At 43.3% G+C, this 27,859-nt stretch overlaps 1 protein-coding gene across 1 annotated transcript in view; it reads left to right on the top strand.

The window, feature by feature from the left end:
• Positions 1-27,859, top strand: part of Sh2d4b (SH2 domain containing 4B) — a 75,292-nt gene that overhangs the window by 39,125 nt on the left and 8,308 nt on the right. Inside the window, exons 5-6 of the mRNA XM_021182485.3 lie at positions 7,409-7,625; positions 9,943-10,067. Of these exons, the coding sequence (XP_021038144.1) occupies positions 7,409-7,625; positions 9,943-10,067 (342 nt within the window). The remainder of the gene's footprint in view (positions 1-7,408; positions 7,626-9,942; positions 10,068-27,859) is intronic.

The following is a 27,859-nucleotide window of genomic DNA, read 5'->3' as shown; positions in this document are numbered from 1 at the left end:
CTCTTATGTTTAGGCCTCTGCTATGTTTTAAGTTAATTTTTTTTGTAAAATGACATTCCTGATTGACTTAGTTGTCAAAGTACCATTTGTTGGAAGGGCTATTTTTTCAAAGCCCTTGTCATTCCTATAGAAATGGTTACCCAAACCATGTCTGTCCCTGACTGCTCAGCTCTGTTCTGCCGTCTTATTTATCTCTTCTTATGTCAGCAGCAGTCTTAAAATGATGGGAGCATCAGCAGTCAGCTTTGAAACTGGGTATTATAAGACCTCCATTGCTGTTGTTCTTTACTGGATTATTTTAATTATTCTAGGATGCTGTTATTTCCATACAGATTTTTAGGATCAGCTGATCTACTTCTGAAATGAGAGCAGCTGGGATTTTGATAGGAACTGCATTGCATTTGTATGTCAATTTGGGCAGTGTTGCCATATTCATATACTATCCTTAGGGTCAGGTATGATGGGATACTGCCTGAAATCCCAGAGGAAGTTCAAAGCTAGCCTGGCCTACACAGCAAGTTCAATGACAGGCTCAGCTTGCATAGTGAACCTCTGTTTAAAAAATAAAGGGCTGGCTACTAGGGTGGGGCTAGAAAAATGGCTGTCATTAAGAATACTTCCTACTCTTTTATAGGACCTCAGTTTGGTTTCCAGCATCTGTGTCAAGTGATAAATATGCACACTCAGGCACATGCATACATGTAATTAAAATAATCAGGATAAATCATAAAATCCCTAAGAGATAGGGTCATAGCTCAGTAGTGAAATATTTGCTTGGCAAATGTGAGGCCCTGGGTTCAATCTTTAGGACTTCAAAGAAATTTAATCTTCTGATCCTTGAATTTGACAAGATAGCATTTTGTTTTACGTCTTATTTAATCTCCTTCAATATTTTATAGTTATGCCCTTGTTTTGGGCATAAATTTATTATTCCTACAAAGTAAATGGAATATATCTAGATTATATAGGCATAATATGCAGACCCCTTAATTCACTTGTTGGCTTATATAGATTAACTTTAGATTTTTGGAAGTTTTCTATACATAAGATGACTTTATATTTAAAAAGAGAAAGTTTTACTTCTTTCTTTCCAGAATAAGTACTTTTTCTTCTCTTTCTTTTTTTTTAAAGTCCTCTCAATTATTTTGTTTAAGGATATTTTAATTTAATTTTTTTTTCACACCACTATATTTTGATCATGTTTCTCCTCTCCCCCATCTTTTCCCAGACCTTCCAGTGTTCATGAAACATGCAGTTTAAAGCCAGACTGGGTCCCAGAACTCAGAGAGGGAAGTGGATAATTGGGTAGCAGTCCTAACTAAGAAACTATTAGGACTTGATGTTCACTGGCAAAGGGAAAATCAGTTTTCTACGATGGCGTCTCAGTGGGTATGTCGACCACTCTCCAGGGCAGGCCCGATGCTCAGGAATAGTAGGCCAACACGCGCACACACACACCAAGATATAGTATTTTGCATTTCCTGGTCTTTTTGTTTCTTTTTGGCATTTTTCTGACTTGTTGGTTTTTTGTTTGTTTTGATTTGATCCACCCCATGTTGTGAAATTGTTCTGATTGGAACCTGCAGTACTGAATAGGAGTAAGGAGCAAACCCAGGCATCCTTCTCTTTGGTTGTAGGGGGAAAGCCCATGCTTGCTATGGGCAAGTGTGGCTCTGTGGGGTTTTCACATATAACCCTCCCCAGGTTGAGAAGGCTCCTTTCCCTCATTGTTTGTTGGGAATATTAGGGTTTTCTGCATCTGTGGTGATAATTATGTGTTTTTGCTCTTTATTAATATGGTACATGCCATGTTTGAGTTATGGATTGAAGTCAGTCTTGTGATCCTGGGATAACTCTCATTTATAGTGTGTAATCTCTCAAAATATTTGTTACCAGGTTTAGTGTGGTTATACACACACACACACGCGTGCACACACACACACACACACACACACACACACACACACACATGTATGCACATACATATAGAAGGGAAATGTAGATGTCTGGTGGTAGATGTCTTCCTCTATTCTTCGAGGTTACCTGGAGAGTCACTGATTGGCCTGTTTGAGCTGGCCAGTGTGCTCCAGGATCCTGCCTGTCTCCACTTGCTGCCCTTCTCCCAGTCTGAGGTTACAGGTGCATGTTGTTAGTCCTAGCTTTAGCATAGATGCAGAATCCAAACTTTGGTCCCCATGGTTGTCGAGCAGGTACTTTACCAACTGAACAAACTTTCCAGCCCTGGTATGTGAATATTTTGTTGAGATTTTTGTACTAATATTCATAATGGAGATTGGCCTGTGCTTTCTTCTGTTGTTGGAAGTCTAGGTCGGGTTTTAAGGTAATCTGGGTGTCAGAGAATGAGAGGTGGTGGGAAGTGTTTACTTTTTCCATATTTGGGAAGGGCTTGGAGAACTGGAGTTCTTGCTTAAGTATTTGGTAGAATTCACCAGTGAGGACATCTAGTTTTGGGGGTTCTTGGTGGAAATTTAAACTCCTTATTTGGGTCGAACCCTTGCTTTTTGAATAAATGCTTCCTGTATTTTTTCAAGCCTTTGGTTAACTTTTACTATTTTAAGAAAGCCCATTCTGAACATTTGCTACTGTTCACACCGCCTACAGGAGAGGATGTCTAGAGGTCCTTTTCAAAGATATTTATTGTTTTTCCAGTGGTGTGTGTGTGTGTTTGTGTGTGTGTGTGTGTGTGTGTGTGTGTGTGTGTATGCACATGATTCAGGTGTCTGCAGAAGTTGTTGGATCCCCTGGAGCTGAAGTTATAGGTGGTTGTGATTTTTTTGATATGTTCTTGGAACCAAATTCCAGTCCTCTGCAAGAGCAGTATGTGCTGTGCTGTTGACCTCTGATCCTTCTCTTCATCCCCATCCTCATATGCTCTTAATTCACCTTTGCTCTTGACACCCATTGTATTCACCCTCTCTCAGTCTCTCTGTCTCAGTTTCTGTCTGTCTGTCTCTGCATCTGTCTGCCTCTGTATTTGCCTGTTTGTTTTTGTATCTCTCTGCCTGTCTCTGTATCTCTGTCTATGCCCCTCTCCTTCATAAAATCAGCTCTGAGATACTTGGTTTCTGGACGAATTTGTAGTTGTAACTGAAGCAGACAGTGCATGCACAAGACAGGATGTAGCTGCATCCTGGGGTTCTTTATGGGCCATGATGAAAAATGAGGCTGCAAAGATAAGATGGGAAAAGCTAGACGGGAAGCCATCCATCTAAATTCACAATGGAGGAAGAGGAAAGTGAAAGGACGAGAAAAGACAACATCAATGTTAAAAAAGAAAAAAAAAGTGAGATTCACAAGATGAAGCCAATGAGGTCACTACAGGAAACACTGGCTGGATAGCTCGGCCACTTACCAGAGTGACTTCAAACAAATACTCTGGGGTACTTCTGCTGCACGAAGAGAGAAGACCTAAGGCTGGAGTGCTTCTGCAGAGCTCATGAGCTGTTGTTTTAGCTGTTGGAGACTGGAAATTTTGTCCTCTGAGAGCTGCCTGATTGTAGCTCAATATGCTGCATGCCTGCTGAAAATGGAAACACCTCTGAAAAACTTGTAATACATGATAATTCAGGCTCCCCAATCAGAGGTAATCATATTATTCTTTCTTAAAGAATGATGAGCTAAACTCGGAGCATGCCACTCAAATCTAGCAAATCCATTCTGCACTCAATTAACTTAATCTGAAAGATATAGTGGGCCATTAATCTATCAGGAGCAGCAGTTTTGATAAAACAGTCAAATTAAACACTCCAACTAAGAAAAAAAAAGGGGGGGATACAGTGCTTAATATCACTCAAATGGGGATTAGTTACTTAGCTCAAATCTTAGAGGTCTGACCTCTGAAACTGTCTGGGTAGGTCAGGCATGGCAGTGTGCTTAATGACGTTTCACCTCTGAACTTGTGGGGCTATAGAGTTGGAGACTATTTAGCTGGTCAGAGATTTAGAGAGAATCCAGTAAATGATATTTTTTTTATAGAACCCAGAAATTAGCATTGTTGCTATGAGGTTAAAATGTAAATGAGGTTTGGCCATCTTGAGTAGGAGTTTTGGTCACTCTGGGTCCTCCAACTTTGTGATTTTGGTTATGACTCCAAATCAACCTCCTACGTGCAATCATCTTATTCCTTGCTGAGTTACTGAGAAAGCTGCCTGAGAAAACTTCACAAAGCCCAGCACAGGTTTCCCATGATGTTGGCTCTATCCCCCTCCCTCTTTTTTTAAAAATTTTTATTAGGTATTTTCCTCATTTACATTTTCAATGCTATCCCAAAAGTCCCCCATACCCACCCCTGCACCCTCCTACCCACCCACTCCCCCTTTTTGGCCCTGGCGTTCCCCTGTACTGGGACATATAAAGTTTGCATGTCCAATGGGCCTCTCTTTCCCGTTGATGGCCGACTAGGCCATCTTTTGATACATATGCAGTCTGGGTTCTTGGTTGAACATTGGCCGTTCTAAAGGGTTAGATGTATGTGGCAGGCTGAACCTGTAGGCACTTTTGAGAATGGTGCTGGACTGTAAGGGGTCTGGAGCAGAGAAGAGTGTGAACTAGAAGTTGAAAGGCAAGAGAAAAGAAGGATTTTTGGTATCTCCTCTCTCTCTCTCTCTCTCTCTCTCTCTCTCTCTCTCTCTCTCTCTCTCTCTCTCTCTCTCTCTTTCTCTCTCTCTCTCTCTGTGTGTATGTGTGTGTGTGTAACTGTGATGGTTGATTCCAGTGGGGCAAGCTTTATTAGATTAATAAAGCTCTAAGCCACTGTAAGGCTCATCTCAGCTTGATCTGTGAGAGTGTGTCTGGAGATTAACTGAGATGGGAAAGTCATGGTGACTCACTGTACCTGACTGAGTGATAAGGGGAAAAAAAGAGAAAGCCAGCAGAACAGCAGCCATTTCTCTGCCTTTGGACTTGAAGATGCAAGGTGAGCAGTTGCCTCAGTTTCCCACCACCATCCTTTCCCACCAGGATGAACTGTATCCTCAAACTCAGTGAAGAGGCCTCTTATCAGCTAGTTGGTCTCAAGGGGAAAAATTACTGATACCTTGTTATTCCTTGGGCATAGCCACAGTTTTTCCTCTACATCTCTGTGACCAAGAGGGAAAGCAGACATTGCTGTGTTTCCTCAGTGTCAGAGAGCTGAGTGGAAGGGATGCCACTCTTGGACAGCCCAGCAGTGTAGCACCCTTGGACTAAGGGTGGTACCATCTCTATTGTTCAGGGAAAGAAAACTCAAAACTAATATTGTTCTATACCAGGCAGGGGTTCAGGAGCAAAACCTACTATCTGTCTGTCCCTCTACATTGTCTCTTAGGGACTGTAAACTCCATGCAGTGGTTTGTCTTTGTATGGCAGAGGCATCCAATACTGCACTGTGTAATGATGGCGAAGTCAGTCCTAGATTTCCTGACTCCATCTAACCCTCTGCCCACAGTGTAAGCAGGCTTCACAGAAGTCTTGCTGCTAGAGACCTGCAGATGAGTCACTGGATCACTGAAGCCCAGGGTTTCTTCCTGGAATGGGCTCCTCACCTCCTTTCTTTAGAAAGCAATTTATCTTTCCATACTATCTTGTTCATTGTCTTTCACTGTAATTCACAAGACTCAGTAATTCACAAGGGAAACAGATTTACTCTCTGGCGGAGAGCAAGCAGAGGCAGAGAAGGGACAAAGGAGCTGATCTATTTTAGACATTTGTTTCCCAAGAACTGATCTATCCCCAGGAAAATTAATCCAGCCTTACAAAGATGACTCCAGGCTCTCTTAAAGGCCCTACACCTCAACATGAATTTTGGTGAATGCTGTGGACCCTGGTTTTCTTCTTCCTTTTTTCAAATGACACTCATGACCATTTTCATTAGGGTTAGTACTATTTATCTATCCTTACCCAGCTTGACCAAAGAGGTTGAAAGAAGGGTCTGCTTCTACGTCTTCTCTCTATCCAACCTAGAGTAAAATGCAGAGCCAAATCATAGAATGCTTTTAAAAATCATTAATTTTTAAAAATGTGAGTATGCATATATGTCTATGTGTATGTGTGTGTCTGTGAATGTATGCACTTGTGCATGCTGAGGATGGTGGTTGATTCTGAATTTCTTCCTCTATCACTTTCCACTTTGTTTTTTGAGTCTCTCCTTGAACCTGAAGCTCACAGATTCAGCTAGAAAGCTCCAGGGATTCTCTGTCTTTTCCCGCCCAGAGCTGGGATTTCTGGCACATGACACCATGCCCATTTTTTTTATAGAGTGTTGAGAATGGAATGCACGTCTTCATTTTTGTATGGCAAACATGAGCCATTTCCCTAACATACTGGATCCCCTAATCACCTAGAACAGTATCTTGTCTGCCGAACCTAGTCCAGACACCGGAGTTGGACAATGAGCCGGTCAAAGAACCTGTCCCTGTGAAGTTCAAAAGGCAGGGGATGTTCTGTGTGCGACATCACTCTGTAAATGCGTCTGTAGGCACAGACTATGTGCTTGGATCTGGGAGAATCCAAGTTCAGGAAAGGCTCCTGATCACTTGGGAAGGAGAAACACTCTTTGTAGACTAGAACTACTCACCTGTGTCCTCCAAATTCTGACAAACTGTGATTTCTAGAGAGCTGGAGAGCCTATGATGCACGTTGAGCAGATAGAATAAGATTCTCCTCCTTGAGATGGCCTAGTTGGCCATCACTGGGAAGACAGGCCCCTTGGTATTGCAAACTGTATATGCCTCAGTACAGGGGAATGCCCGGGCCAAGAAGTGGGAGTGGGTGGGTAGGGGAGCAGGGCGGGGGGAGGGTATAGGGAACTTTCGGGATGACATTTGAAATGTATATAAAGAAAATATCTAATAAAAAATAAATCTTAAAAAAAAAGATTCTCCTTCTTGGAAGGAGATGTGGTCCCCCAGGCCAGTGTACTCAGTAATCTTGCACAACTCAAAGTCTGGAGTCAGCGTCCAGAGCTCTCTATTGAGAACTCTTGGATTTTAGAGGAAGGTAGAGGCCTAGTAAGAAGCAGACTTCAGGATAACCAGTTCAAACAGAAGCCCTTGATTCCAATAGGCTTTGGTCTTCACTTTCTCCACTCCAAAATTCCCTTAACAGCTACATACGGATGCACGCAACCACGTACGCACCCACCCACTCATGCACGCTTACACCCACCCACTCACGAATGCTTGCATGCATGCACGCACGCACGCACCCACCCACATACAAACTTACACGGCTGGGAGTGCTTTGCTTTCTCCCTAGAGGAGCCAAGTGTCTTATAGGCCGTGGGGTTCCGTGTGGCCAATTCCCAAGGAATCATGGAATTCCAAGTAAGTTGTATACAGTGCTGTTTGTGTTTACCCAGTGCACAGCTTGGGGTATGGTCCAAGGCCAACCAATGTGTTTTCCTTTCCAGTGCGGAGATCCAAGGCAGCTGATGAAGAGAGGAGCCGTCGTGCTCAGCGAGCCCGGGATGAGTACCGGCGCCATTCACTCCGAGCCATCCAGAAGGGCACTGTTGCTGGCCTAAGTACCATGTTCCAAGAACTTGGTCAGAACCACGAGCAAGAGGCAAGACTTTATCACCAACTTCCTGACACCAGTCCACCATCACCCCTCACAGGACCTGACAGGTATGCTCCAAGAAGATCTGTGGGCCCATGAGACAAGCTCCATGGGTTCTAGTACAGGCTCTGTTTGTTACTTGTGGGTCATTTGCCTTCCAGGGCCTCAACATTGCAGTCTATATAATGGGCAGAACATAGAAATGAGGTATGCTCTGGACCAATCAAACAATTTTGCAATTTGGGGGTTAAACTTTCAGAGGTCAAGGATTCTTGTCATCCTTGATAATCTAAAGAAACCTGTATAGCCTCTCTCGCTCAAAATCTGCATATACAAATACCCCAAGTGTTTATATAGTTTTAGACTCCTTGACCTTGGTCAAAACCTTGTAATGGCAGGCCTAAGATGGAATGAATATGGCCCAGTATCTGAGAACTAGGACGATAGCCTTTTCTAACCATGGATGGAACTGGTTTGCACCTAGTTTGAACAGCAGGTTTACACACCGGTATTGGTAGAATTGAGAGGTCCTTGCGCATATTTGTGTACCTAGAGGCATTGTTTGCCAAGGACATTTCAGTGACAACCCCTGATTGGCAAAGCCAAAGACACAGGACACCTGGTGCCTCTTCATGTTCTGCCTGTCTTGCTATCCAGCCCTGAGATCTGGCCTCTTGTCTCAAGGCCCTTTGGCTATCCTTGCACAACAGCTACATCTTGTGGACCAGATATGTGGGATTGCATGCCTGTGGCTCCCTTGTTCTCAGGGAATGTTCAGGGGTCAGTTCACCCCCAGATTATGTGGTTTGTCTAATTTTGTTCTGATTGGAGTTTGGGGTTGTTCATAACCCACCACTCCTTTCCTCTAGAGTCTACTAAGAGCTGACTCTGCCTTTCCATCTTCTCTCCCCATCCCTTCTTCCTCCCTCCCTTCCTCCTCATGTATGACCCCTAAACTAGAAGGTCTAATAAGCTCTTGTGTTCATAGAGAAATCTGATTCCCTTTTTGGGTACCATCTCCTCACTGTACCACCATAGACACTGATCTCAGCTCCTTATCTGTACCACATCCTAACCCCTGGGCTTTTTTGTTCAGTTGCCAACATAAAAACAAGCAAGCAAGCAAGCAAGCAAGCAAGCAAGCAAGCAAGCAAGCAAGCAAACAAACAACCTTGATTGTCCTCTTTTCTTTAATAGCCACCTTGTATTCTGTAGTATGGCTTTGCTATTAGTCATCTGAGACTCTATCAGTCTATCAGACATTGCTATTTCAAATCTTTTTGCAACCACCAACAGGGCTCTGTATATAAACTTGCAGAAATTAATTTTGCATTAGGCAACGATAATCTGCAAAGATATTCTAAGCAGGGTCTTTGCTCCAGGGCTGTGTGCTTTTGAGATTCAGTGGTCCTGCACAGGGCTAATACCAATGCTTTGCATCTTCATATCCTTTATCCCGGCCCACCTTGTTTTGCTGTCAACCTTGTTTGAGGAGATATGTCTAGGTGTACATTTCAAAGCGCACATGTGTCTATGAGCGAGACTAAGCAATTCACAAATGTCGAAGGGCCGTGCTATTTTCTTCTCTATCTGTGGTCCAGTCCATTCTGTCACTGTGTGCTCCATGCTCTTTATCCATATCAAGTATTTCCTTCAGTTAGAGGAAAACATTGTGACAAATCTGTTTTCTCAATTTGTCATTTATCTTTTGATTTTTGGAGGTAAACTATTCTAGCATGCAGAAATGCTTGATTTTTACGAGATAAATTTCTTGTACGTTTTCTGAATCACAGGATGGGGTACAGATAAGAAGCCGAGGTCAGTGTCTATGGTGGTACAGTGAAGAGATGGTACCCAAAAAGAGAATCAGATTTCTCTATGAACACAAGAGCTTCTCAGACCTTCTAGTTTAGGAGTCATACATGAGGAGGAAGGGAGGGAGGAAGAAGGGATGGGGAGAGAAGATGGAAAGGCAGAGTCAGCTCTTAGTAGACTCTAGAGGAGAGGAGTGGTGGGTGATGTACATCCCCAATTAGAGATACCTTCTCCATTCTATGCTTTTAAAACTTTTTATTAATCTCTCTCTCTTTCTCTCTCTCTTACACACACACACACACACACACACACACACACACACACACACACACACACACACACACACACACACACAAGATCACGCATGTGGAGGCCAGAGGACAACCTGTGAGAGTCAATTTTCTGCATGTGGGTTCCTGGAATCAAACTCACATGGGTCAACTTGGGAGCAAATGCCTTTATCTGTTCTGACATCTCTCTCCACTATACTTCTTACATTTCTCCTCCTCTCCTTCCCTTTCTTCTTCCTCTCTGATCCATCTCCTCCCCCACTCTCTCTCTTCCTTGCAGGACCTGGGAGCGACCTCTGCGTCCACTCTCCAGAGAAGTCATTGTGCGCTGGTTCAAGGAGGAACAGCTGCCTCGCCGAGCAGGCTTTGAGAGGAACACCAAATCCATCGCCCCCTGGTTTCATGGTAGTGTAGTTTCTGGGCCCCACTGCAGATGATGCTACATGTCCAACTCTTTCTCAGATGAAAGAAGTCTTGGAGGATAGCTGAAATTAGAGGTGTGGGGAACTTTGGGGTCTATGTTGCTTCAATTCTTCCTTCAACTCTTGGCAAGAACCCATGAGTCCAGGGTCACCGGGATGCTGGACATGTATCCCCTCAGGAAGTTGTGAATCTGAGTTCCTCCTTCTGCTGTCATCAGCACTTGGCCTCTTTGGTTTTCAGGTCACCCACCAAGTTATACCTTTGCACTCATTATACAGTGAGCCCAGGGGCCCCAGGCTCTGGTAAGCTGGGCCAACACTTTAGTTATTCTTGAGTCTACAGCTCTGTTCATAACCATAGCCATAGCCATAGCCATAGCCATAGCCATAGCCATAGCCATAGCCATAGCCATAGCCATAGCACAGTAGGCTGTTTACTGGGGGGCGGGGGGGAGGGGAAGGAAGCATTTTGGTTAAATGCCAGATTGATGGGTGAAGAAGAGTTCAGAGTCACTTAAGTGCAGAGCATTTGATGAGGCAGCTCTTTAGAAATCTTCCAATATTTTCATTCCAGATACAAAACCAAAGTCAAAGACAGAAGGGTATTTCCAGAAAGGTACCAGATAATGTGTAAAGTAAACTTCAAGAATGAATCTCCAGGTGCATAACCTCTGTTCAGTGATCTGAATACTCAGTACCCAGGAAAACAAACATGACTGTGGCTTCACCAGATATTTGCTACAGAGAATTAGCAGTAGCTTCTGGCTTTGAGTTCTCTCAATATTAGTTAGTTATGGCTGCATAACAAACAACTTCAAAGTACCATACCTTAAAGCAAGTAGACCTTTTTTTTTTTTTTATTTCTTCATGTGTGTCTGAATTGGCTGGACAGTTCTAGCCTGGTTCACATGATCTTGGCTGATCTCACTGATGTTCCTCTGGATAGTCAGAAGGTTACCTAAGGCTGACTGGCCTAGGAGAACCTTCTCTGTGTTCATGTGAACCCTTATATTCCAGCACTCTAGTCAGAGGGTCATATTTCCGCACCTTGGCCTTGTTCCCTAAGCCTTCTTTCCTTTACTTGCACTTAGCTCAAGTCAGGAAAGCCGAGGGTTCCCCCTGTCAGAATAGACCTCTCGAACTCTGCTATTACTTACTTGACCCCTATCTGCTTGCTTCCTTATTGTCAAATCTCCCTTGGCCCGTGTTTCTTGTGCTTGTCTTGGTGTCGATTTGTTCTCCTAGTTCAGACCAGGTTCCATGTTCTTTTAATTCTATCCAGTGGGAGGGATGAATCTAGTGCCATGTTGCTACAGAGTTATGGTGTCTTGATAGTTGCTTGGCATCTGGCAAAGGAAGGCCCTCATGGGCATGTACTAGGCATGGCTCTAGCTCTGAGAAAGGAACAAGAAGTGCTTAGCAGGAAAATGTGCTAACTGAACAAAACTATCTGCACCTTTACTCTAGTCTGCTAGAGCCCAAAGAGCATGTGAACTCTAAATGCAGGCTGCAGGCAGCTCAGATGAAGTACATCAGATGTACTCAGATGATAGGAACTCTGAAGGTCACAACTGCGCTTCCAGTCTTTCTTGGTCTGTCTTCTTTTTGGCTCATCCTTCACAGAGCATTCTAGGACTCTTTCGTAAATGCAGTCAGATTCCATCACATCTCTGCTGTGTTATCCCTTACCTCCCTTTATACATGCATATAAGAAAAAAAAATCCCACAAAATCCCCAAACTGAAACCCCTCTAAAACCCTGGTCCAAGGTCCACAAGGCCCAAGTGACAAGTAGTTCCCACACCAAACTTATGTCAATCACCTGTGCCCCCTTGCCCAGAGCTCTGGCCTTTCTTTTCTTCTTGAATGATCTACCCTCCTTTCCAGCTCAGACTGTTTGTCCTTGCGATGATGTTGCCTGCCTTTGCTGTCTCTCCCCAGCTCTTTGCTTGACGTATACCGTCTTACTTTTCATCTGCAGTATTTGCTCCTCTGAGAAGACTTTCCTGGATTTCCTTCCAAGGCTATTTTCTTTAAGCTCTGCCAATTTGTCTTCTATCATTCCCAAATTGCTCCCTTATGCCATGGTATTTTTCTTAATGTTCATTGTCTATTCTCCTGTATGAATGTAACTTGGCAAAGTGAAGTGACTGGCCTGTGTTACCCAGTGCCTGCACAGTAGGCACAGGAATGGATAAAGGTGGGTATTTGCTTCAGATCCCAGGCTTTCCAGTCCTAAATAACAATTCCTGGTACTCAGTACTGGGCCCTTGTAGCTGTATGATAGCCCTAGTAACAATCTGACAAGCCAGAGCTGTGCAAGAGAGAGAGATGACTTGTTCTTTTAATTGGTGATATGCCCAAAAGATGCAGGACACGTGCCTGAGGCACTTCTCTGTTCACCTGTGACCTCTGCTTCCCAGTTAGCTAGGCATCAGGTTCAGACACACAGCCAAGAGAAGCTTGCTATCGTCTATTACCGTCAGTATTGTAACATCTAGAAGACCACCCACTATAACCCCCCACTATGTGGATCACATTATGTATGTAGGCTTTGTTGCATCTCAGAACAGAGGCACCCAAAGACTCAGTGGTTACTACCGACTAAGGGTTATTTTATACTCTGCTCTCATGCTTGTTAGCCTAGACATCTAGGCCTCATACTAAGGTTTTGTTTCTATTGGAAAGTCTAATGGTTTCATGGCATAGGGAAAGGAAAGAGTGAGTCACACAGTAGTCTCAAAATTTCTAGATGGAACAGACACCTGCTATGATTACACTGGTGCTACAGCCAGAGGCAGCCTGGTGTCCGTGGTGTGCTTGGGAGTTTTGAATGACAAGACTCTTATAACTACTTTCCACTAGGGGGGAATCTTCCTTCTCTTAGGCCTCCATCTATCCAAAAGGATCATGGGCTAGCTCTTCATGGCCCAGAGAAAGCACTCATGGGTGACTGAGCCACGTGGTCCTGAGCTGGTATCAGAGCTTCCCTCCATTCTGTAACATTGTATGGTCTGAAGTCCTTGGTGGATCTCCCATTTGGACCCCCCCCCCATGTGTATATTATTACCACCATGGGAGTAGTTTATGATGTCTCACGTGGCTGAAGAGTGCTTCTAAAATGTCCCCATGGAGGTGGAATTTGGTGGCTGTGCTGGTTGCTCAGAGGTGCTCTTGGTAGCCAGTGGGGGAGGTATAATAGAGGTGATCAAATGTATCTTTTTTCTTTTGGAAGGTCTTAGAGGGTTTTTTTTTTATTATTATTATTTTTATATACAAAGACCAGCATGGTCTCTTTCACTGGGTAGACTGTTTTGGATAATATATTTAAGAAGGGTCACTTGGTCCAACTTGATGAAGCCTATGTGTCCTTTGCATATAGATAGAACACTGCCGTCCATGCTCAGGAGTGTCTCTCATAGAGTTACTGGTCACCCGTGTTGCCATGCTTAGCAGTGACTCTTATAGAGTTACTGGCTACCTGTGTTGCCTTCAGATGCCCAGCTAGGGAAATGGAAATTTATCTTTAATTTTACTTTCTATTTCAGTGGAGAAAAGGGTAGGTTTTATGTTGTCACAGAACAAACAGAACCTAGATTTAAGTCTCAGAATTTATGTAATTGACTTCTTATTTTCCTGACAGTTTCTACCATAAAGCATGTAGGGAGGTGGTTCACACATAGAACAGAACTATGTGGTGACCAAGTTTTCATCAATCTGTGACAGAATGAAAGAAAAAGGCTCATATTTGGAGGACGGCCTACTGCCTTTGCTTAGAAAGAAAAGACTATGCTATATTTATATTCCAGGATTATATTCTTCTTCAGTTTTAGAGTTAAAATGCCCTATTTTTTTCTGAATTGATGGTGATATTTAACAGTTTGATATATTGCACTTTTACATAAAAACAAAACACAAGCAGCCCAGTTTTGGCTCTTAAGACATGTGTGTGTGTGTGTGTGTGTAACTTTGTTTATTTCTAAAATGCTAAAGTAGAGAATACCTGGAAGGTCCCCAATTTTTTTCCAACATGAGGATTTCCTGATGAGTAGATGGGACTGCTTTTGTACCAGTCCCTAGAGAGACAGAGAGCTTATTAGCTCACAGGTAGCCTGTAACAGTCTATTAACCCCTTTGATAGGGACCCTGCTCATGTTGTGGATGGCTGGGGATCTCTGCTGGAGACATCCTACTTTATGTAGCTCTCATCTTCTGGGTATACAGCATCCACTTAGATATGCTCTTGTCACATGGATGCTGTAGGTAGAAGAGAGTGATGTGCAACATTTGAGTTTCTTGAAGTCTACACTTAAGGACCAGCACACTGTCAGCTCTGCTTTGTGCAGCTGGCCACAGTTTATCAGTCCCCCCTCCTCCTCCTCCTCCTCCTCCTCCTCTTTCTCCTACTCATCCTTTCCCTCATTCTTCTTCCTTGTAAGATACTGCAGAGTTATATATTAAAGAGTGTGGGCCCAGCAGGTTAAGAAGATTTTTGAGAAGAGACTTTACGTCTTTCAGGAAATACAGTGTAAGAAATGAGTTCAGAGCACAGATGGGAAGACAAGTGGAGTGGAGACGGTCTTTCCCCTGGGACTAACCTTGGAAGTTAATCAGGTCCTCTGTTAAAAAAAAAAAGTAGAAAAGCAATCCCCTTTCTTCTTTGCTCATTGCCACATCCCAAGAATTATGAGAGACTTGAAGTTCTTCCTGAGGAGTGCCAGCACATAAGCTTGGCTCTGGGAAAAAGCTATTTTGGGACTTCAGCGTGTGTCTGACATTATTGAATGCTCTCTGTCGGAACATTGGCTCATTCAGAAAAAAAAAATTCTCTTCCTTAGCGTTACTTCTAGAAAAGATTTAAAATGTGCTCCGTGGTTTATTGTCTTGGCAGTGACCCATGGTGGCCTTGCTACTGCCCTTGGGACTTGGCACAGAAAAGGGTTATGTGGTTACCAATAGGTGTGGCATCGGTAAGTGAGTTCTGTTGAATTCTGCTCACATGCTGGGAGTGGGTCCCAAGTGTGGTCTCACCCTAATTTAAATGAGGCTGACCTGACCCAGGTGACATGCTACTGATATGGGGCTTATTGTGGCAAGCACTAAGTTTGAAGCTGGCATTCCCCACCCTGAAGTACTGTCTTCAGGGAGCCTAGAAGTTAGGATGGCCTCCCTTCCGATGTTCTACTTCATGTAGTTCTTCATGTTTACTTGCACTATGTAGTTTGATATACAACATCCCCCAAGGGCTTCTTGAAGTGAGCATGGACATCCCTTTACAGGTGACCACCATGAGGCCCAGAAAGCTGGAGGAACTGACCCAATCTTTCTCCACTAGAAAGTCCGGGAATTTAAACATGACACAGGATTTTATGTATTCCATTTTGACTGTTTCATTCTTCCTTGAATTCTCTGCTATCTAGGGATAGATATGAGGATAAGGAATATCCTCAATGGGTTTATAAGCACTTACTGAGAAGCGCTTGTGGTACATCCAGCCTCTTATTCCTTCTGCTCCATGACCTTGCAGAGCGGAGCTGATGTGCATCCTCTAATCTAACTTGAAGAGCTGTCTGAGAATGCTTACTTTGTTTTTAGTTTCTGGGCCTAGAATTTCTGAGACAGGTGGAGAGAATGAGCCCACGAGGTGCTTACCCTTAGCTTTCAAGATCAGTGGAGAAGAACCTTGAGGCCTTTGTGAGGATATTTCTCTTCAGGAGTAGTTGCTGAGATCTCAGGACCATGATTCAAGCTCTAAAAATTTATGTGAGGCACCAGCCAGCACTGGGCACAACAACACCCGGTCTTGTTCTGAGGGTTACAAGTATTACATTTTACAAATAAGTACTACAGCATGTTATATGTGTTAATCAACATAGTGGTCTTGGAAGGTGAACAGTGGGACTTGAAGTGTACACACCAGAGGCTTCATACGTCCAGGGCACACTGTAAATCAGTCTTCTCACTCAGAGAAGAAGGAATTGATGATATCATGTGACTCCATCAAAGGAAGATGATACTAATTTAGCCTTCCCTCTTAAATTAAAAGCACAAATCAAAAATTTCTTTCATTCTGATTCTCTTAATTAGGGTTTTATTGCTGTGAAGGGACACTATGACCATGGCAGCTCTTATAAAGGAAAACCTAATTGGGGCTGGCTTACATTATCAGAGGTTTAGTCCATTATTATCATGACAGGAAGCATGGCAGCCTCCAGGCAGACATGGTGCTGGAGAAGGAGCTGAGAGTTCCACATCTTGATCTGAAGGCAGCCACGAGAAGACTGACTCTTCCACACTGAGCATAACTTGAACACAGGAGATCTAAAGCCCATCTCAACAGTGACACACTTCCTCCAGCAAGGCCACACCTACTCCAATAAGGCTACACCTCCTAATAGTGCCACTTCCTATAGGCCAAGCATTCAAACACATAAGTCTATGGGAGGCATTCCTATTCAAACCACAGTGATCATTACTGAAGTCATTTCTAAAAGCCATAGAGGAGGCCATTTGGAGGGCTGGTGCACAAGTTCAGTTAAAAAGCTCTCCGAGACCCTCTCCTGAGCAGTATTTGAAAAGAAAAATCTTCTACCAGTTCTGGTCACAAATGAAAAGCTTTCTTGAGGGGTAAAGAGTAGGTCACTTGGACCCATTTCCTTTGTTTTTGTAGTACTGAAGATGGAATCTGAGACCTTGCAAATGCGAGGCAAGCGTTCTTCCAGTGAGCTATGAGCTCAGCTTCTTTTACCAGTTTTGCTTAAGGTATTCCCACCAAGAAATAAAAGAACTGTTTTCATTCTTTTCCTGAAAATGTGAATTGGTTAGATAGGCCCAAAGGGGATTACAAAGAACAATATTACTTTAGCTTAAGGAAAGCAGATTGCACTGGTATCCCTAAGGTTCTGACTTTGCTTTAGTTGTCTATAATTCTACTGCTGGCTCTGCTCCCAAACCCTGCATATGATATGGAGCTATGTACCTGGGCACACAAAGGCAGCATTTAGCTCTGTGGCTTCCATCGATAGGGGATGCATCATTCCTCGTTCTCAAGCATGCACTGGGCTGTATCTTTGCGGCTATGTCCTGTGGGAGTATGGGGGATTTAAAAAAAAACATTTCAATAGGGTTTTGAACACTTTGTTTTGGTGCTATATCAAATACACATTGACTATCCAATATTTCATTTACTCCTCGCAAAACTTCTCCAGCACTACGTCTGCCTGCATGCTGCCAGGTTTCCTACCATAATGATAATGGACTAAACCTCTGAAAGTGTAAGCAATTAAAGGTTTTCTTTATAACAGTTGCCACAGCCATGGTGCCTCTTCATAGCAATAAAACCCAAACTGAGAGTAGGTAATAATACTGACCATTTTGTGTATGGAGCTCCCAGTATGCTAGACATTCTTTAGGTTCCATATATGTCCACTTGGTTTATCTTTCTGATATCACCATGCACTGTCCATACTATTGTATAGATGAAGAAATGGAGGTCCAAACGACTATAGTTACTTGCCTCAAGCTACATTGCTAGTAAATAAGCATGGAGGGTTTCACATTCTGTGATCTGGCTTCTCAATCTCAGGAGCTTTTCACTGCATGGTGTAGTTCAGCCATGTCACTATCTCATTAGTGAAGAAGAAACTGAGACTCTGAAATTGCCTCAAGGAACACAGTGATGGGGAACCGTCCTCGTAGGTCCTGCACATTGAAGTGATCATGCCTTTATAGGGAGGACTCAGCTGTCCTGGACTGTGGGCTCCTTTCTGCTTGGGACATGTTTCATCTTCTGAGGTTGCTGGCATCCCCCCCCCCCACCAAGCTTCAGTTCCCAGGGAACTCCTGAAGTGTGCTGTCTCAGGTTCATGCAGTCTACAAAGGTCTTAGGTAATGAATACAGTAAAACAGGAAATTACTAGTTTTAGGGGCTGTTGCGTTACCTGAACAGGGGCATTAGGAGGTCAGCTCTCTGCGTTAAGGCATTTAAGTAATTAAAAATAAATACCTGGAGTTGGTAGAGATGAATGGTAGAGATATGGAAAAAATTGGAGAAGGGGGAGTCAGGGCTTGATTTAATCAAAATATAATTAATAATAAGTGGTTATAAAAGTAAGAGACAGAGGGCTTTGGTGAGGGTTATAACAAACTGTAGTAGATGTTGCATAGTACAGTGCTGTGGCCCCAGTCTCTACTGTGTTAGTATGTATCATGGAAAGAGCCTGGAAAAGAGCAGGTTGGTGCACAGCTCTCAGGAGGGAGATGAATTGAACTCAGGTGTCCCCAGTCAGTTGTCAGAGAGGACTTTGTTATAGAATGGAGCAAAACTGTCTCCCACCCCTCTTCCTGCCTTGTGATGTGATCTCTTCTGCATGTACAAATATGATTTCTGTTCTCCTGCCATGCTATTTCCCAGCCAAAAGCATTTACTAGAAGTGTAGTTGTTGAAACTGTTCAACCTTGGACTTTATGTCTCTCAACCTCTCTGCCAAGTAAGTCCATCTTAGAGCAAATAAGTAAATAAACAACTAGTTGATTACTCATGCTACACTTAAGTCCCCATGGGACTTATGTTCAGTTGCAGGTGATAGAAGAATGAACAGCAACATTGCCAAAAGAAAGTCAGCTCACATGACTGAAAAGCCACCCTCTCAACCCCCCAGCCAGATCCAGTTCCAAGCTTTATCTGGTCTGAGGCGTGTGCATGTTTCAGCCACTGGCCCTTTTCCACTCACTGCTGCTTTCATTCAGAAGCAGCTGTTGTTTAAGGTGCCGTGCCTACTTTCTTCCAAGCTCAAATGCAGCAGCAGAGCAGGCTTGCTTTCACTCCACAGTCCCAGTATTGTTCCTGGTTGCCTGCTTTGGTGGCTCTGATTTGCTTATAGGATCAACTCTAAGCCAATCACTGTGGCCTGGTAGGTGAGCTGCGTGAATCGGCTGTCTTAAGACTGTCTAAAACAGGTGTTGACAAGAGTCCATCTCTGTTAAAATTGCATAGACAGAGAGCAAGGAAAGATCCCACCTCCTTTGGCAGAAGATGGTAGGCAGGACTAAGCAGGGGAGGCTCATCTCCATCTACAGAAGAAAACAGCCTGGTCTCTGCTCCAGTGAAGCATCTGGGTGGGTTATAAGACTGACAGTATACAAGTCACCATGCCATAAATGAATACATCCAGTTGAGATAAGTCCTATGTAGAATACATAGCTAGTTTCAGAAAAAAATTTTTGCTAGGTGATGACATCTCTTACCCTGTCATGTACAAATTGGACGTGTTTGTCTCCAAAAGTCAATATGATAAAGACTGTTCACTGGGTGGTGTGCTTAGAGGGCGGACAAACCTTGGAAGGCTATTGGGAGTGTGACCTTGAATGGGATTATTGGGAATGGTCATGGGGTTACTCATCACTTCTCTTTGGGTTCCTCCCCAGAAGACAAGCATGTTCCCCACATCCCATTCGACCTACAGTGGGTCTGCCTGACCATAAGCAAACTTGTCTTTTATTTATTTTTATGCTGACCATCTAAGGTGCTTTTCATAGAGACGCTGACCTGCACAAGTGGCCTTAGTGATTAGAACCTGGCACATCAGCTGTGAACAGACAGAGTCGGGGCAATAATGCCTCTTGTGCGTAAGTGTACCTGGAGGTGGGAAGCCTATCTACTAAAAGCCTTGTCTCAGCAGTTAGCCATGGTTCAATTTCATTTGGAAGTATAAAAAAGTGAACGTGTTTGAGCACATTCATCACAATTGCTGTGGCTTTCGGATGCTTTGAGAAACCGTTGAGAATGAAGAGCTTAATAACTCCAGCCTTCTTAATGATATTGTCTGCAAAGTGTGGCAATAAGAAAGGAAAGTCACAAAAAACGAATGAGAAATAGCTAAGTGGTAATGGGGGAGTTGTCAGCCGGTGAGGCGAAGCCTCGGCAAAAGCTTTAAGAAATATGCGCGTCAGATAAATTGAGACTCATAAAAAGGGAACCGGGGCAGCTGGCCTGCCTGCACGCCTTTTCTTTCTCAGAGTGAAGCCCTGGCAGAGAAATAAAAAGAGCTCATTTGGTTACTTGGGTGGCTTCAGTTCCTGGTTAATGATTTCCAAGGATGGAATTGGGGTTGAGAAGGAGACGGAGCCCTGGGTCAGGTTTGAGGCTGTGTGAACCGGCAGATTTATGGGTCTGTTAGAGCATGGCACTTATGAAGTGCCCTCCTTTTGCTGAAGAAATATTTTGGTAGCGATCATGATGCTCATGGTATTTGAGAGCATCTGAGTGGGATTTTGGACAGAAGTTACGGGGTGTCAGAATGTGTCTACTTAAGATTTATACTTAAAATGCAGCAACACAGGAAACTAGGCTCCTGACTGCAAATGCCAGATTTTGGACAGTAAGGTCTTACTGGTAGGAGGGTGGAGGTGGTATGGCTTGTTTTCTAACTCAGTATACATCCTTGCTTCTGCACTATCCTTTTGCAGTAGCCAGTGACCCTGGGCAACTCCAAGGAAGGGCTTGTCTCCTGATAGTGGTCCTGTCATTTCTTGATGATGCTCAATAGAGGGCACTGTGGTTATTGAGCTGCTATGAGCTCTAGACTCCTGCAGGGAGATTCAGGTGTCCTCCTTCATTCCCATTAAGGGTCCAGGTAGGCATCGAGGCTGTTTGCTTTGGGGCATTACTATAGCTGTGACATCTGAAGTGTGTAAAGGAGAACAAGATCAGCTGGGTTTGTGTCTCAGTTATGGTAACAGTATCCTACTTCCCACCATGGTCATAGTCTCCATGAGCCTCCCTTTATGCTCTATGTCTTTGGGTTCTGTGTCCATGGATTTACCGAGGACAGAAATATATATATATATATATATATATATTTATAATTGGATCCAATTGATACACCCCCCCCCCCACAATTGAATTAGATATTACGTGCCATCTAGAGATGACTAAAAGTATCCAATATGGAAGGTTTTCATAGGTTATGTGCAAATACTGGGTCAGGTTATATGGATGGATCCTGGAATCACCTTCCTCAGATACACAGGGGTCACTGAACTTAATCTCTCAGTGTCTGGTAATGAGTCTGTTGTGGGGCAATGGGCTACACACTGACAGCCTGGTCTCCAGTTGAGTTTAGATCTTGAACCCCTGTGGGACCTGGTAGGTGGTAATTTCCACCTACATGGGACAGAAGGCATTTGATCATGTCTCCTGGACCCCTGGCTCCTGTCGAAGTTACCGTCCCCACAGCCCCCACAGGAGAGGCACATGGCTATCAGCCATGTAGGAACAGCACCAAGCCTTCCCACATGCAAATAAGGTTTCCCCCAAACTCTCTGCCCATGCCAATGAGAGGTAACTGCTGTCGAACCCTGGATCACCACCCCAGGGAATTAAAGGTACGCGAGAACTATTCCTTTGTCTGAGTCTTGTTCCAAGACCTGTATGTAACACTTGGGAAGAGATCTTCTCTCCCAAAGAGTCACCGGAGGTTCTGCCGCACTCCTCACTGGATCATTGGATAGTCAGCTTTGTGTCAGCCCGACCCTGCCTGACTCAGTTCAGAGCAGCTCGGAGTTACTGAGTGACCTGGAAGGCACAGCAGAGAATTCATCTTCCTGCCTGCACTCTTTTCACTTTGATGGAACCCTTGCACCAGGCCTGGACAGAGATATCCATGGAAAACCTCTGGTACCCAGGCCCACAGTCTGTCTGTATTTGAAAGACTTCAAAACTGGGTACCGTTTCTTCTTTGTAGATTCTAATTGCTGTCTCCTTTCTCCACATCACACCCCTGGGCATACCCAAGGGTGGTTAGCCTTTCCTCAGTCTGCACCTAGAGTGCTGGTCCTAGCTCACCTAGAGCTCAGCCAGCCAAGAAGCTTCTATGCACTTCTGGGTTAAGTCTACTTGGGGAAGAACTGGTTATGCTAATCCACACCATGCTCACACAATCCTCTTGATTCCTTCATGGGAGGCTCTGGGGAGAATTGACTGCCAGTCAGAGTGTTCCTCTCTCCTGCCTCTGCCATTCATTTGCTGTGAGACCTTGATAAGTAACCCAGTCTTTTTATGCTTTGCTTTTTACCCTGCAAAATGAGGGGTGTGGATATCTGCCTCAAAAGACCAGTGTGAAGCCTTAGCAAACTAAAGCTGGATACCTCGCAGAACAGTGGTTAGCACAGTGCCAATGTCTCATATATACCAGCCCAGGGACTGCACTTACTCTGTGCTACTTATTGATAGCCCAAGTCCAGACACATTTCTAGAAATGGGGATAGAGTGGAAGAAAAAGAAAATCCAGAAGGTTGTTGTGCTATTAGGTCTTAGATTTGTGAAATATGATAATTTTAATATAAACTACCACTGTCAAAACCATACATTTAAGGTAATTACATGATGTGCTGTAGTAGTATTGCCTACGTTTTTGTTGCTCCTTCTTTATTTTTTCTTTTGTGACAGGGTATCATGTAGGTCAGATTGACCTTAAACTCTCTGAAAATGACTTTGAATGTCTAATCCTCTGGCTTCCACTCCCAAGTGCTGGGATTATAGGCTGTGGTTTATGCCATCAACTCCAGTTTATGTGGTGCTAAGGATGGAGCCTCCTCATCTGTGCATGCTTGTTAAGCACTCTGTCATTTGGGCTCCACAGCCATCCTTTGCTCAGACTTTTAAATTGTTCCTAGAGAGATGTAAACAAATGGAACTTGATTTTCTAACATGCTTTGATTTATTTGGTTTTTATTTATTCTCTCTCTCTCTCTCTCTCTCTCAATCTCTCTCTCTCTCTCTCTCTCTCTCTCTCTCTGTGTGTGTGTGTGTGTGTGTGTGTGTGTGTGTGTGTGCCCAGGGAAGAGGTCATTGAATCCCCCTGGAACTGGAGTTTGAGACCATTGGGAACCAATGGAAATCCATCTTTGATCCTCTGTAGGAGCAGAAAGCACTCATGACTGCTGAGCCATCTCACTAGCCCTTAACTTGAATGTTTTGATAAGCAATCTCCCTTACTCTGGACTCTTACTTACTATTAATGATGAACAAAACTCATATAATCTTTCCATGACAGTTTTATATAATGATGTCAGACAATCACACGGTATACTGTAAATTGGCATACTTTTTATGTTTTAGTTGAAACTGGTAAATAGCAAGAGTGAGATGGCCAAACCCACTGGTCTAAGTTAAGTGCCCCAGCCTACAAGTTGGAAGGAGAGAATCAACTCCAGTTTGTCCTCCGACTTTCAAATGTCTGCACCATGGTGCTTTCCCGCACATACATGTAAAAAAAGTGACCATCAATTTTTTGGATCAGAAAAAAGTAGTCATGTGTCTTTGGTATGCATATCTTTCAGTTTAGCTCTTTTACCTTCTGGTGAAAGATCAATCGTTTAAGCTCACAGTCCACCTTCTTGCTTTGATGGGACTAACTTCAGTCCTCTTTCCAAGATGGGGTCTTAGTGCAAGACCCCATTAGTGAAGGAGCCTTGGGAGGGAGTCATAGAAAGTTATCCTCTGGGCCTTGTCACCTGTGTTCACTATTCCCACTGAGATGATCCATAGCTGGTAGAATAATGGTCTTATTTTTGGCATGGCAGGCCTCAGGGGTACTTCTCTACCCTGATCAGACCAAACAACCTGGATATTTTGGACATTGTACAATTCATCATCTTCCATCAATGACTTTTAGCTGAGGCCATTCACCTTCAAGTGCAACTCTGAGGTCATCTTTCCCCTTTACTTGATGGTCCCTTAGGAGGCTGGACCTTTGGGAGAACCCTAGCTGCAGAAAGTTGACGTCATTAACCACTCCTTCCTTCCCTCAACCCCATAACTAACCATTATCAGAAGAAACAAGGCTGCCCCCATTTATTGAGTTACTGAACTTTATCTTTGCCTTTCACTTGCATTCTTTTCTCTCCAGCAAATAGCCATCCTGCCAGGTAAGTGTAACACAGTCTGCTGAAAGAGTTCTTATATATGCACTTTCTTCTACGGATCCATATGTGCTTGGCTTCAGACCCTCGAGTGATATCAAACTCCAGTATATTAAGTCCATTTTATAACTGTGTAGTATATGCATATCAGCCATCTATATCCCCATGCATATGTTGTCTTAGATGACTTACACTGCTGAATAAGATATATGTGCTATATACACAGGTGTTATATGATATGGCTTAGAAAATCATGAGAAGAAAAAAGTTGTCTTTTTTCCTGTCTCCTGATGTTGTCTTTGGTTGTTGCAGAACCTGCAGGTATATAGAGGGCAAACTATGTGAGTGACATGTGAGTGACATACATGTGAGTGACATATGCATGTGTCACCTACAGGGGAGAACTTCTGGTCACTTCTTTCCTCTCATGGTAATGTGATTTGACCTTCTTGCTTCTCTGTGACTAAGTTTTTATGTAAAATTAATTCTCCTGACCTTTTCCAGGGGAAGTATTTCCAGCTCTATAGAACTTTCTCTTCTGGATGTATGCAGTGTTTACAGACATAGAGGCTGGCTTCCTGAGATGGCTGGAGTCCTAGTCAGTGCTCTATTGCTGCTAAGAGACACCATGACTACAGCAACTCTAATAAAGGAAATTATTTAACTGGGGATGACTTAGAGTTCAGACTTTTAGTCCATTGCTGTCATGGTGGCCATCAAGCTGGAGAATAACTGAGAGTTATACATCCAGTTCCATGGGTGGCAGGAACAGAGAAACACTGGATTCAGCTTAAGCATTGGAGACCTCAAAGCCCACCCCCAGAGACACACTTCCTCCAACAAGGCCACACGTCCTAGTAGTTCTACTCTCTGCTGACCTAGACTATGTCTGTATCGTGCTGAGTTTTGATTCTGTTCTTAGTGAAGGTGGCCCTGGGTGGTCTCACCTTAGCTTCTTGTGGTCATGTTTAGCCCTCCAGTTTCATTGAGTCAGCCTCTTGCTTTCTAATCCTTAGAGAGCATCCTTAGGGAGCATCCTTAGATCCATCTGTCTGTTTCTGTCATCCTCCGTAGGCTCTTATGCCATGAAGGTTTGTGTTAGTGTCTTGTTCCCATCACTGTTTGTAACTGCAAGTTGTCATAGTCTATTTGGATGGCTATAACAGCTATCTGAGTCTGGGTAATCTATAAGGAGTATACATTTATTTACTTACCATACTGAGAGCTAGAAAGTACAAGGTCAAGTAGAGGTGCCCACTGAGGGCACTGAGGTCAAGAAGAAAAGGTTGGGTGGGCACAGCAACAATCTTGAGGAGCTCTGTGTGCTGTGCAAGTGCAGACCCCTCTCTTCCACCAGGTGGGATCCTGATTCCAAACGCTTTATCTATCTCTTCTTCCATTTGTTGCTTATCTGTTAATTTCTCAGCACTTCGTTAGTTCTGTGATGTAAAAGGAGTCTCAATGTGTTTACTATTCAGTTAATCTTGTCTTTCATACTTTGTTGAATTCTTTTCCTCATTCATTTTCTGCTTCCATTATCTTTTGATTTCTGCTATTGCCCTGTCCTGGTTAGTTCTTTGCCAACTTGACACAAGCTGAAACTATTTGGGAGGAAGACTCTCAGTTGAGGAAATGATTCCATTGGTTTGGCCTGTAAGCAGATATGTAAAACAAGGCCCAGTGCTCTGCAGGCATTGCTCCTCACATTTAGGTGGTTCTTGGTGATCTAAGAAGGAAGGCTGGGCAAATCACAGGGACCAAGCCTTTGTTCAGATTCTGCTTCTAACTCCTGCCTTGAGTTCCTTCCTATCCTGACTTCCCTCAGTGATGTACCGCAACTGTAAACCAATAAAACCTTCCTTCTCAAATTGTTTTTGGTTATAGTGTTTATCGGAAAAATAGAAACCAAAATAGGACACCTCCTCCCTTAAGACCTTTCTTCCCCCTCTGCAGGAATGACTCATTTCTAGTCCTGGATTCTATAGGTACTCCAAATTAAACACACATGTATAAAGATTTGATGCTAGAATACATACTTGAGTGGGAAAAACACGTTTGTCTTTCTGAGTCTGGGTTACTCCACTTATTTTCCAACCATCCATCTTGCTGCAAATTCCATCATTTCATTTTCTTTTACAGCTGAATAGAATTCCACTGTGTATAGGTACTGAATGTTCATTATCTATTATAATTGATCTTAAGAAACTCTTGTCTGTTCTCATTGTGCTGTGATATTAGTTTTGTTTGTTTGTTTGTTTTTAGACTGACCTACAACATGTACTCACGATTCCTTCTGGATTCTCACATTCTCTGCCAGGGAATAGTTTCTTTCTTTTTTTTTCTGAAATATATCCTTTAATAATTAACTTCCTCAAATTACTTTTCTGAGGATGACTTTGTTGTACCCATCTCCTTGAAAGATTGTCTTATTAAATGTAGTTGTTTTGCTCTTAGCACACTGACTATATTAATCTATTTTCCTATGGCTTCTGTTACTGCAACTGAGAAGTTACCCTGTTTGATCTTTATTAGAAATCTGCCTGTTCTCCCTGGTTGACAAAGGGAATATTAAGTATCTCTGTACAATGTTGACACATGCCTTTGATGGTTCTCAACCACTCAGTTTTAAGACCTCCCTCTCTCTGCCCTCCCTTCTCTTCTTGCTTCCTTTCCAGGATTAGAATATACAGTTGTCAGAGTTTCTGTTTTGTCCTCCATGTCTCTGAACCTCCTGAGATTCTGTCCACTTGCTTAACATTACATTTATGTGAGTGGCCCATGAATAGACTTTGTTACTCTTTCAACGCATGTTTTCCTGTTAACACCTTGCAAATGTTCCCCTTGCTGTTTACATACAATCAACCAAGCTATCAAGTCACACTTCTTGTTCCTCTTCAGTGCCTCAATGCAGTCTACCCTAATTTCTCTTTTATTGTGTTTTCTAGCATTTCTGTCCTTTATGAGTTAACACAGTGTAGAGAGCAAAGAACCCTGCACTTGGAGGTCTGAGGAGGTCTGAAGACCCAAGTCCAAATCTGGACTTTACCCTCACCATTTCCATGCCCTTGGGAAATCTTGAACCTTTGCATTCTCTGTTACAGTCTGCTGATATTAAGATGTTATTGAAGACTAGACGAGATGGGCATCATAGTATGTCTAGCTAGTGAGTTTCTTGTGGCTCTTAGTACAGTCTTTGACTGTCATGCCTCATAATGGAACTGTTTATAATCAATTCATGATGAGAGAACTAGATACCAATGTCATGACTTAGAAATGTAGTAATGATGTGGTTCCTAGGATAGGAAGACCCTAACATATGCACAGCCTTGTTTTAGAATCATTTCTGGTTTTGTAACAGAATACCTGAATAAGATGCAATTTAGGGGATAAAGTATTTATTTGGCTTATAGTTCTAGGTTACAGTCCATCACTGTAGGGTAAATCAGGGCCATGACCTTGAAGCTGATGGTCACATTACTTCTACAGTCCAGAGCAGAAAAAAGTAAAATTTGCATGCTTAGTGCTCAGCTAGGTTTCTCTACTTTTATACAGCCCAGGACCTCAAACTAGGGAATGGTGTTACCCACTTTTCTGGTGTATATACCCACTTTTCTGTATAGATGTGCATACAAGCCAGACTTATCTAGATAGTCTCTTGAGATTTTACATTGTGTCAAGTTGACAGTTAAAACTATCACAACTCCAGAGCCTGACCAGTACAGATGCAGATGTTGACAGCCAACCATTGGACTGAGCACGGGGACCCCAATGGAGGAGTTAGGGGAAGGACTGAAGGAACTGAAGGGGTTTGCAACCCCATAGGAAGAACAACAATATCAACCAGCCAGACCTC

This window comes from Mus caroli, unplaced genomic scaffold (assembly GCF_978045245.1).
Source record: "Mus caroli unplaced genomic scaffold, Mus_caroli_1 scaffold_12, whole genome shotgun sequence".
Classification (NCBI taxonomy): domain Eukaryota; kingdom Metazoa; phylum Chordata; class Mammalia; order Rodentia; family Muridae; genus Mus; species Mus caroli.
This window is presented reverse-complemented; position numbering and strand designations above follow the sequence as displayed.